Here is a 12,097-nt window from a genome sequence, read left to right as displayed (position 1 = left end):
CAGAGTATGGCACACACAGGCAGGGTAGGGAAGGCAGAGTATGGCACACACAGGCAGGGTGGGGCAGGCAGAGGCAGGTTTTTGCTGTACTACAACCATTAATATGGGTATGGTCATGTGATAACATGGGTGTGGTTTCAAGTGGGTGCGGTTTCAAAAAGGGGAGTGGTCAAAACTGGCTTCCATTATCGGCCCTCCACCACGTAGGTCGGAATAATTCCGGCCCTCGGTACAACAGAAGTTGGACAGCACTGTATTAGAGAGTTTGGAGGATATATAAAGAAAGTAGATTGTATACTTAAGGGAGAACTCTGGCTTCCCCACACCACACAGAAACCCCTAATATCCCTATCACTGTAATCATTTCCTTCAAAAAGTAGGAATAAATACCATTTTTATATGCTGAAATCCAGCTGCAAACAGTTCTTCTCTTTCTGCATCATTTGAAATCCTGGCAGGGGAGGAGGGACTCAAACACTGATGTTACAAATTGTAACGTCTTCACAGCTTACAGACAGCATGCAGGAACTACATAACCCCCAATGCATTGCACTGGGATGTTCCTTTCCTTATTGACATCACGTGTGCAGGGAATTGTGGGATTGGGAGGAGGCAGGCTGAAGGCAGGCTGAGGGGCAGGCGACTACTGTTACATTTTATTTGAGTCTCAAAGTAGTCAGCCAGATCAGCAGGGGAACAGGGGGCGGGGCTTAGGGGACTGATCCAAACCTTATTATGAAAAAGGCTGCAAATTTTTTTAATGTATATTGCAAAGTTGCTTGAAATTGTGTTTACTTTTCAACAAGCTTAAATTTGGATGGAGTTCCCCTTTAAACAAAAATGTTCCTTGGATAAATAATGTTAATTTTTCTCAGTCATTGTTTGGTTAAGCTTGTATCTGTTTTGTTGATGATTATTTTATGTGGATGAACATTTCAACCCTCACTGTGGACTTTATCAACATACAGTGACGTACAATGATGCTTCCCTGTACCAAAGCCAACCGGTGAGACAAGAGTATCCCACCAATTTCAAGGCCAATATAACCGACTTCTGTTGCTTTATATATGATTTGAAATTTGCAGACAAAAAAGTCGCCAAGACAAAAATGTTGCTGAGACAAAAAAAGCAGCTACAAAAGAAAAACACCCAATGCATTAGGAGTGAGAAAAAACAACCATTGATTTTTGCGCATAAAAATAAAAAAAGTCGGCTATTGATTTCGATGCGTTTCGCAAATTTTCCGCCATTTCGCAAATTTATTAGCAGTTTCACAAACGTTTTGGCGAAGTGAAACGGGACAGATTCGCTCATCACTAATGTTGAAGTTTTATCCTCAGACAGAAAGGAATTTATATCCAAACTGTATAGTACAGCAGGAAGATCACAGTAGATTATATTGGGGTGGCTGCTAGTTTTGTTTTGTTTTGGATATTCTCTGAAGTATAGCGGAGTGACTTCCCATCAAGCACAAGGGACTGTTTTATTATTACAGACTAAAAAAAATTAGAAATGGACTCTATGGGAGATGGACTTCTGATAATTTGGCGCTTTCTGCGTAACAAGTTACGGATAAGGGATACCTATGTAGCATGAAGAACCCATTTAAAGGTTAAGGGAAACCTGAAGCTCAAAATAATATTAATATTTATCAATAGTTTCTCCATTTTCCACTAGATAGAGCGTGTATGAGAATCCTTGGAAAATGTCATTGCTGCAAATGTTATAGATATCACCAAATATGAACCTGCTGAAAACCTTTATCGCTCATTTCTAGATACATATTCTAGATTCATGTAACAACTGAGAATAAGGTCTCCATAAACTACTTAGAGTCTGAATCTGACCAGCAGGACCAATTATCACAGAGGACCTATAATGCAGAATGAGAGACATTTGTAGACAGCTAGGTAACTGCCATAGCAAGACTATCCCCCCATGGGAATGTGTTTGTCTCAAATATGCTGTGTGGCCAAGTATCTTCTGCAGCTTTACTTTCTGCCCGCTCTCTATTATCCCACCAATTGACCCAACCAATCAGTTCTTTGCTTTCTAACTTGTAGGTGACCGTTCAAATCTAATTGCTGATTGGTTGCCCTGGGCAACATTACCAGTGATGTTTGTCTAATATTAATAAATACACCCTTAGGGGCCGATTTACTAATCCATGAACGGATCGAAAGCGTCCGAATGCGTTTTTTCGTAATGATTGGTATTTTGCGACTTTTTCAATACGAAAAAGTTGCGACAATTCGTGCAAGTCGTAACAGCTACGAGAAAGTTGCGACAATTCGCGCAAGTCATAACAGCTATGAAAAAGTCGCAACAATTCACGAAAAAATCGCAAAACATACGAAAAAGTCGCAAAATGTTTGTTTCCAATTTGATTTTTTCCCATTCGGGATTCGGATTCGTGGATTAGTAAATCAGCATTTCCTTTTAAATATCAATTATTTTTTTAGTGTAGATGTATGAAAAAATATAATCTGAATAAATATTTAATTGCACCAGTTAAGTGTCCCACTGGTCATTTTAATTGCCTTATTAAGGAGAACCACAATAAAAATGGCTGCTCTGTGACAGTGATTGGCTATTAGTCCACCCCTACACCTGGCGAATTTCGAAACTTCCTTCAAAAAAAGATGGCTTTTTAAAGGGGTTGTTAGAGTGATATTTAGAGACAATTTGCAGTTGGTCTTCATGTTGGTTATTTGTGGCTTTTGAATGATTTAGCTTTGTGTTCAGCAGATCTCCAGTTTGGAATTTCAGCAGCTATATCTAGTTGATAGGGTCCAATTTAACCTAGCAACCAGGCAGTGAGAAATTGTGAATGAATAGGTGAGGGCCTGAATTGAAAGCAATCAAAGTAACGATAACAATAAAATGGTAGCCCCACGGAGCAATAGTGTTCGGCTGCTGGGGTCAGTGACCCTGAATTGAAAACTGGAAAGAGTTGGAAGCAACTAATTGATAATTAGTTGCTAAGAATTGACCATTTTCTAAAATATTTATGGTTAACTTAATGGTACACCACCAGTTTAAAGTCCCCTGCACCCCATGGGGCCCCAAATGTGGCCTGAGACAAAGGTTCCCACCTGGCTCTGTGTGTTGTTTTTTACCAACATCATTGCACAAGCACAACGTTTTAAACAAAAAATATTTATTAAAGAAAAAGTAGTATAAAATATTAATTAATAATGATTAAATAAACCCAAAAGTTGCATTGAATTGAAATGATATGGAAACTACTGACAGCTGCAGAAATGAGCAACAGTCGCTGTCAATATTGTCCTCTATTAGAGAGCAGGGAGTCTGTGGTGAGAGAGCAGGGAGTCTGTGGTGTTAGCAGCCCAACCAGCTGTTGCTTCTCAAAACCTGTACAATTTTCTTAGTGTTGAGGTTGTATTCAAACTGGACCCGTCCAATGAAGAAATACAGGCGACCTATAGGAGTAAAAAAAACCCCAAATCGTTAAAAGTCACACAAATGAACAAAACCTGCACAAGCGCACTGTTGACCTGATGAGGGCGCTACAGAGAAAAACTCCCTATATTTTCCTTACAAATCCACAGTTTATCCCACAACCATTGTTTCCCAGTAGAAAAGTGAGTGAAATGGCGTGCCAGTGGCCCAAACAATTTTTAAGTAAACCTTAGAAAAAAATGTAAAATTGATCAGAGTGCTTTTCTAAGCATTTTTTTAATTAATTGTTTTTTTTTTCAGTTTCAAGGCTATTTCATTGTTTTAACAGCCCATAAAATGTGTTTTGTAACAATGGCACCACCTGCTGGTCAGTTCATGTAACAATACAGTCAAAGAGAGATACTGTACCTTCAGAAGGAAAACAGAGAAGTGTTCTGATGTATATATATTTTATAAATATATATATATATATATATTTTTTTTTTTTTTTTTTTAAATTAAAAAAAAATATATATATATATATCAATATATAAATGTTGCTTTTTTGTCCATATCTGTTTTCTGGGACTGTTTGGGGTTTGTCCCTCTGATGCTTTATTTATGTTTCCACCCTGATTCCAAAAAGCCAGCCTCTTTGGCCTCAGTTTATTCTCAGTCCTTCCCATAGGAAATGCTTAGCAGTGCGGGTGTGATTATTGCCCAGTACAATACACTGAAGTCAGTTACCTCTATAATAAAGGGCTGCATTAATTTTCTCAGGGATTCCTGGGAAATCGTCTCTTATTAGTTTTGGAAAGCCTTTGTCCATTTGCTGTTTATCTTCATCATAACTGAAAATATAAACATTGCAGTAATTATTATAAAAGACAAACATTAAAACTGTAATATTCTGCTCAATTCAGACAGACAGTACTGTCACCATTAGGTGATTTTTGAGAGCAGAGCATCAGATTTCATCACCCCTCCTGTTACTAGAGTAATGCACAGGGCAAGCTGAATAGCTTTTTATTACTAATCCCACGTCCCCACCGCTGGCTCTTTCTTCCACAGAAAATCAACCCCCTTGCCTATTGCCTTTTACTTTTCCAGCACTCCCTACAGGCACTGTGACCTCCCCCCTGCGTCAATGTTAGCTAATGATAGCGATAATCTCACTTGGCACCACTAGGGGCACTGTACTTAATGCCCGGACTAGGCTGTTTAATGCTGCATCATCTGGCAATTATACTTACAGTTGACACCTACCAATACTGCCTCTTGTGGCCCAAAAATTCAGCCTAGAAATACCTGCAGAACCCAGGAGCAGTAAGCCATAACAACCAATCAGCATTGAGCATTTACTGTTTACCTGTTTGAAAGCAAATATGTAATTGGTTGCTGTGGGTTATTGCTTCTGGGCAAACTTAGTGCCCTTTCTTACATATAGGGTTAAGTTTGGCTCTATTTTGGCATTACCCCCATTTAATCATTTGATCCCCAAAGTCCTATTGAGAATGATTATGACTCCTACCTCCAATATTTATTAGCCACAAAGAAATATGTTTTCGCGAGGTGCTCAATATGAACAGCTGCGTCGATTCTCTTCACGGTCTTTGGGAATCCCAGGCTGTAGATGTTCCTGGGGTAGCCTGGCAATACATCGAAGCCGTTGAGAGCTGTATATTTTGCTCCTGTGAAAAAGAAAAAACAATTTTTTTTATTCGCAATAAATTATAAATAAAAAATTATATATAAAAATATATATATAATTCATTTATAAATAAATGAATTTCTATTTGCAAAATTACCATCGCCGCTATTTTACGCACAATGGCCAGGCTCAAGTGTACACCTGTCTTATTTGCGAATATTGGTGCGCAATGTGCATTTCACAGTAGTGCAATATTTAAGCATTTAGTGGAAAACATGCTAAAAAAAACAATATGCACTGTAAAAATAACTATAAATGACCCCCCACAGCAAGTGAATGCGCCCTGTGGTTTGTTTACCTTTAAACACAAGGATCTGCTCCGTTATAGGATTTTCATAGGCAGCATCGATATCGTTGGGCAGTGATGGCCAGAATGTTTGCACGAACATGAGTTCAGCCTCGGATGCTTGGGGATGCTTTCTCCATATAAACCTGGTTTTAAATACATTAATTTCTGTTAATGAACATTTCTAATTAAGTTTATATATGGGGCCATCAATAATTTTGGCTAGGTGACCCTAAAATCCCTGTATTTCTTTCAAAAGCTAATTTGATTGGATAGCGTATGGAACTAGAATCAGTCTGGGTTATGGTACAAGCAGAGCAAGTTTGCTAATAACCAAACAACATGCCAGCCAATCAGAAGTCTGCTTTTAATTTACTGATTGCCCTGGAACGGAACATAGAAGCTGCTGATTGGTTAATAATTTTTCATCCTTGAATAATGTCCCATTCATTGCTATAGAAAATTAAGTTGCTTTTTAATAAATATATTAGTCTGATAATCAGGGTTTCCTATATGATATATATTAACATGCTGGTTATTTATTGAGATATATACATACAGTATATTATGACTATAGGGAGCTTAAGGATTGCACAATGTAAAAAATATATGCTTTCCCCATTTTTTGTTTTTATTTACCTGTTAAGAAAGAAAATCAGTTCTCCTCTCAAGGTGGTGACAGCATCGAAAACCACGTTGGGATCACATATGGTAGGAGTGGTTGGGCCGGTTGGTTGGACTGGATTGGAAGACTTTCCTGAAAATGATGTGAAATAGTGAGAGATAAATTATCCCGATTTGACAAACTGACACGCAGAGAACAACACACCAATAAAATCAATAGGTTTCTGGTCTTTGAGATCATCTTTGAGCTTTTTACTGCCAATCAGGGACATGAGTCCATTTTTTGTTCTTTGTGCACTTTTGAAGCATGAAAACCTCTAGCTACACTTCATGAATATAATGCTGCCTGTGTTTGGCGCTTAGACACTCTGCTCCCTAATCTTAAATTGCTCATCATTCAGGCCTGCATGTTAGGGTGCAAATACTGTTGGGTATTGCAGGTGGCAAGGCAGGCAGCAGACTATAGTAGGTGGTATGTCAGGCAGCAGACTATAGTAGGTGGTAAGGCAGGCAGCAGACTATGGAAGGTGGTAAGGCAGGCAACAGACTATAGTATGTGGTAAGGCAGGCAGCAGACTATGGTAGGAGGTAAAGCAGGCAGCAGACTATGGTAGGTGGTAAAGCAGGCAGCAGACTATGGTAGGTGGTAAGACAGACAGCAGACTATAGTATGTGGTAAGGCAGGCAGCAGACTATAGTAGGTGGTAAGGCAGGCAGCAGACTATAGTAGGTGGTAAGTCAGGCAGCAGACTATAGTATGTGGTAAGGCAGGCAGCAGACTATGGTAGGAGGTAAAGCAGGCAGCAGACTATGGTAGGTGGTAAGGCAGGCAGCAGACTATAGTATGTGGTAAGGCAGGCAACAGACTATAGTATGTGATAAGGCAGGCAGCAGACTATAGTAGGTGGTAAGTCAGGAAGCAGACTATAGTAGGCGGTAAGGCAGGCAGCAGACTATGGAAGGTGGTAAGGCAGGCAACAGACTATAGTATGTCGTAAGGCAGGCAGCAGACTATGGTAGGAGGTAAAGCAGGCAGCAGACTATGGTAGGTGGTAAGACAGGCAGCAGACTATAGTATGTGGTAAGGCAGGCAGCAGACTATAGTAGGTGGTAAGGCAGGCAGCAGACTATAGTAGGTGGTAAGTCAGGCAGCAGACTATAGTAGGTGGTAAGGCAGGCAGCAGACTATGGAAAGTGGTAAGGCAGGCAACAGACTATAGTATGTGGTAAGGCAGGCAGCAGACTATGGTAGGAGGTAAAGCAGGCAGCAGACTATGGTAGGTGGTAAGACAGGCAGCAGACTATAGTATGTGGTAAGGCAGGCAGCAGACTATAGTAGGTGGTAAGGCAGGCAGCAGACTATAGTAGGTGGTAAGGCAGGCAGCAGACTATAGTAGGTGGTAAGGCAGGCAGTAAGTACAGGGCTGGCCTAGGTCATTACTTTAAATGCAATCGGTTCAGCCTAACAATTTTCAAATATTTGAAGCCCCTCCCTGATTTGATTTTGATCTGGTGACCTTAACATATGAGCATGTGCTCAGAACGGGCTTTGCCCTGAGAGTTTATTGTAAAGGACAAAATTTTATAGAAGTGTATATAAAATATTAACACTGCTTACCATATAGATACTGTATAGCATTTATATCATCCTGAGGAAGCTGAAATGCATTGGGGTCGGTACTTGAGTAAGATGGATACATCAAGGCACCTGGATCAGTGGAATGAGAAAGCCCCAAGGAGTGTCCGAATTCATGGGCAGCAACAAGAAACAGATTGTACACTGAAAGAAAAATAAAGCCAATCAATTTAAATGCCCTGTATATGGTGTCCTACAATTCTCTGCTAGAGTCCAGGTGGAAGGACTGTAGAAAGTACGTTTTTGTGCACAGTCTCTTGTTTGTGGATGGGCTCCTGGTGCACATAAACATACTCATATTGCATATAAAGCCCAAGGCCAGCGTGCAGCTTTTACATTTGAGTATAGGGCTTGATTTGTGTGTGTATGTTACTTACATTGGCTGGTCTTGGTCCAGGATTCATCTTCGTCAAAATGGGCATCTCCACCAATGCCGTTGCCGGGCTGAAAGGCGTGGGCTAAAATGCCACCAGGTCCATCAAAAGGAGAATTGTCTTTGTGATCTATAAATGAAAGAAGTGATACATACAAATAAAGTGTTTATTTTGCTATATATGTATATATTTTGATCAAGAATCCTGATCATAAGCTAGTTAGCATGGAATGTCTACTTACTGTCTGTGCTACTAGATATATACATTATTGCTATAGGGCAGGGTCGGACTGGGCCACCGGGAAACCGGGGCCCGACCGCTCCTTCCCTGACGCGTTAAATTTACGCCCGGTGGGGGCCCTGCAAGGGGGGTTAGGGGGTCCCTCCAGGGGGGGCGTGGGCACCTGCAGGGCCCCTGGGGTGGGAGCCCCTGTGGGCCCTACACCCCACAGTCCGACCCTGCTGTAGGGCCACATTTTATCTTCTGGTCAGGGTTGGACTGGGCCCCGGCAGCCCAGACCCGACCCTTGCCGGGGGCCCTGCGAGGGGGGTTAGGGGGTGCCCTGTGAGGGGGATTAGGGTTGCCCCTGCGGGGGGGTTAGGGGACACGCCTGGTTGGGGGCACCTGCAGGGCCCCTGGGACAGGAGCCCCGGTGGGCCCTTCACCCCCCCAGTCCGACCCTGCTTATGGTTTAGGGTATCCAACTAATCTCAGCTTGTCCTCTCCATGGTAAAAACCCTTGTAACACTTTAGCTTCCAGTTTCACCCCCTGTAACCTATTTTATTTTATTGTCCTCAGCATCTGCTCAAAGTGGAGGCCACTACTAGGTAGCTTAATGCAAAGATTGGCCTAATGTCCTATATATATTGATAATGGGTGAGTGCAGAGGAACTGTATGAATTTTGTGGTCACGGCCTCATTGCACCCCCGCCTAACAATTTAGTGGTGATTACAACTTTCCCTCGTTTGCTATAGTTTATACAGGAGCAGTGACCAGCTTCATGTTGTGGCTCCCACCCTTCCCAGCTGCAGTCAGGTGATCCCAGTGGAGCCAATAAAAGGGCAACCATTTGGGGGTTTTAGCCTTGAAAGCAAGTAAGTTGCAGGTAAAACTCAGTCCCTGTGTAAAATGTATAATAAAGAAGTAGAATTCTTAATGAATCAGATAAAAGTGAGTGTAGGACTGGCCAACCAGGGATGACTGTGACGTAGTTGGCCAGCTTGAATATATTGCAATGTATGGACAAACAATCCCTTTTTTGCTTAAAGGGGAGGGCAATTATTGGTAGCTTAATGCAAAGATTGGCCTAATGTCCTATATATATTGATAATTAGTGAGTGCAGAGGATCTCTTGTTTCTGTCTCAGCATCTCCACCACATTTTTCTGCAACTCTGCCTTACAATGAACCCAGACCACATGTGACCCATTGGACATACCCTAAAGCAGCGGTTCTCAACCTGTGGGTAGTGACCCCTTTGGGGGTCAAACAACCCTTTCACAGGGGTCGCCTAAGACCATCAGAAAACACATATTTCCAATGGTCTTAGGAATAATTTTATGGTTGGGGGTCACCACAACATGAGGAACTGTATTAAAGGGTCGCGGCATTAGGAGGGTTGAGAACCACTGCCCTAAAGCAGGGTTGAAGACCCATAAATCCAAATGTGTTTTTTTATAGACATCAAGTCTACCATCATCATTTTAAGACCCCTGAACATGTAAAATCACTGCCCTGTCATATAAGTTGGAGTGTACTGTCTGACCCTGCAAGGGCATGACTTTGTTTATTTACATATGGAGCACACACTCCACAGCACAACACCACAGCATTTCTTTGAGGCTGGGACATGATGAGACATGGCGAGCTATAGGAGCCAGATGTCTAGATAACATCTGTTCCATCTGTATGTCCATCGAGCTTTCCACATTCTATTGTACAGCTCATAAGGATGTTTTGACACTTTCAATGAAAACTATTATAAGAGCAAAACAGCTGTGAATGACCATCAAAAATGGGAGCTATCCTAGAAATATGTTTGGGGAATAAGGTAAAATCCTACCTCCAGCTGAAAATGAGATTTCTATATCTGATACTTCATTGTAGATTCTGGTGAAGGTCAAAGGTGTCACATCACTCCAGACTTTAAAAGCTCTTTGAATGGCAGCCTCCACGTCGGCCTGGGGCAGGTCAGGAGTGAAGTTTATGATTCTAGAAGGTGGGGGAAAAACACTTAGATGTTTACTGCACATTATATTGCTACAGGCAACTGTTTAGTGTTCAGACTTCTGTTAAAAGAGATGTTTGTAGTTGTAGTTCAACAGCATCTAAAGTGGGGTTTTAGTTGCCTATCACTGATGTAGAACAAAGGTGCTTATTAGCAGTACAGGTATGGGATCCCTTATCCGGAAACCCATTATCCAGAAAGCTCTGAATTACGGAAAGCCCGTCTCCCATAGACTCCATTTTAATCAAATAATTCAGAATTTTAAAACTGATTTTCTTTTTCTCTGTAGAAAAAAACCAGCACCTTGAAATTGATCTCAATAAAGATATAAATAATCCTTATTGGATCCAAAACAATCCTATTGGGTTTATTTAATGTTTTATTGATTTTATAGTAGACTTAAGGTATGAAGATCCAAATTACGGAAAGATCCCTTATCCGGAATATCCTTGGTCCCGAGCATTCTGGATAACGGGTCCTATACCTGTACTACATTGTGAACTAATTGGTTTCTATATAGGACCTTATACCGTATCTTTGGAACTCTATCCCTGAATCCCCCCGTAGGGAACACTCACCCACTCTCTTTAAGATAAAACTCAGATGCTACCTTCTGGAGCACTAAAACATTATTTTGCCCAGTCCTGCGCTTAAGGGCAAATGCCCATACCTGGTGCACTCTTACCTTCCAATATGTGCCTGTATGTTACCCAACCACTTAGATTGTAAGCTCTACGGGGCAGGGACCTCCTTCCTACTGTGTCTCATACCACATGGCACTTACTCCCTGTGTATTTATATATATTTATTGTATTTATTATAACACTTGTCCTCCCTGTGTGTAATTCTGTGTATTGTAAGCTTGTGTACAGTGCTGCGTACCCTTGTGGCACTTTATAAATAAAGTTATACATACATACAATTTAGTTTACCCAGATATGTTTTGAAGGGGAACCAAACACAAATTGAGCTTTCAACCCTCAACTTCTCCAGTCATGAGCAACTAATGGCACAATAGCTAGAATGGCAGATTATTTATAATTACCTGTAGGTCAGATCAGTTTTCTGCCATGCAGAACTTTTTGGGACGGTGCTGTACTGCCCAACATCATAGACTCCACACCTGGGTTTCTGCATGACTTCTATTGTCTTACTGTCCAGTATCCCCGTCACCTTTAAGCCAAAAAACTTCTGCATCTGCTGGAGCTTTTCAGTGAAAGGACGGTTGTTTTTCTTTCTCCCAACTGGTCCCCCCTCGGTGCCGAGACTGTAGAATTTCTTCAAGTAGTTCTGGGACAGAGAGATATAAATATTTGTATTATCGAGTTTTGGCTAAAAGCAGATACAACTGTTGTATGTTTATGTAGCTTTACTAGGCAAGTGATATATGTCTGGAAATGTAAATATTTGGATGCAAACAATGAAGAAACAGACAAAAATCTTTTTGTGCTTAACCTGAATGAATGATTTGTTACCTCAGCCATCTCCTCACTGGTTCCTGTGGGTGCATCTTGTTTATCTGTAGGGAAGGCGGCGGCGAGGGCTACACACAGTAGCAGCTTCAGCAGGAGGCTCTTCATCCTTCTAAGGCTTTCTAGGATTTGCCGGTGCTTCCCAGTCACTAGGGTTGCCCCTTTATATAGCCCATTCCTGTCTCAGCAACGTGAGTCATGTTTGTCTTTCTTCACCAATGTGGTAAATACAGAGGAAGTCTGCCAAAAAGGTGACACACACACAGCTCCGGTTACGCAATAGTTGTGTGATTTTTATCTGACAGTACTGTAATCAACAAACATTAAAAGAAATCCAATCCTATAGTCGTCTTGGCCACCTACA

At 41.3% G+C, this 12,097-nt stretch overlaps 1 protein-coding gene across 1 annotated transcript; it reads right to left on the bottom strand.

Moving 5' to 3' along the window:
• Positions 1-3,147: 3,147 nt before the first annotated feature.
• Positions 3,148-11,868, bottom strand: mmp1 (matrix metallopeptidase 1). The gene is made up of 10 exons (NM_001030330.1): positions 11,737-11,868; positions 11,307-11,551; positions 10,097-10,245; positions 8,037-8,162; positions 7,642-7,803; positions 6,039-6,156; positions 5,412-5,545; positions 4,934-5,093; positions 4,150-4,253; positions 3,148-3,443 (listed from the first exon to the last, which is right to left on the bottom strand). The coding sequence occupies exons 1-10, from the start codon at positions 11,839-11,841 to the stop codon at positions 3,343-3,345; spliced, it is 1,404 nt and encodes a 467-aa protein (NP_001025501.1). The 5' UTR covers positions 11,842-11,868; the 3' UTR covers positions 3,148-3,342.
• Between the last annotated feature and the right edge of the window lie 229 nt (positions 11,869-12,097).

This window comes from Xenopus tropicalis, chromosome 2, assembly GCF_000004195.4.
Source record: "Xenopus tropicalis strain Nigerian chromosome 2, UCB_Xtro_10.0, whole genome shotgun sequence".
In the NCBI taxonomy this organism is placed as follows: domain Eukaryota; kingdom Metazoa; phylum Chordata; class Amphibia; order Anura; family Pipidae; genus Xenopus; species Xenopus tropicalis.
Note: the sequence above shows the minus strand (reverse complement) of the source record. Positions and strands in the feature narration are given on the sequence as shown.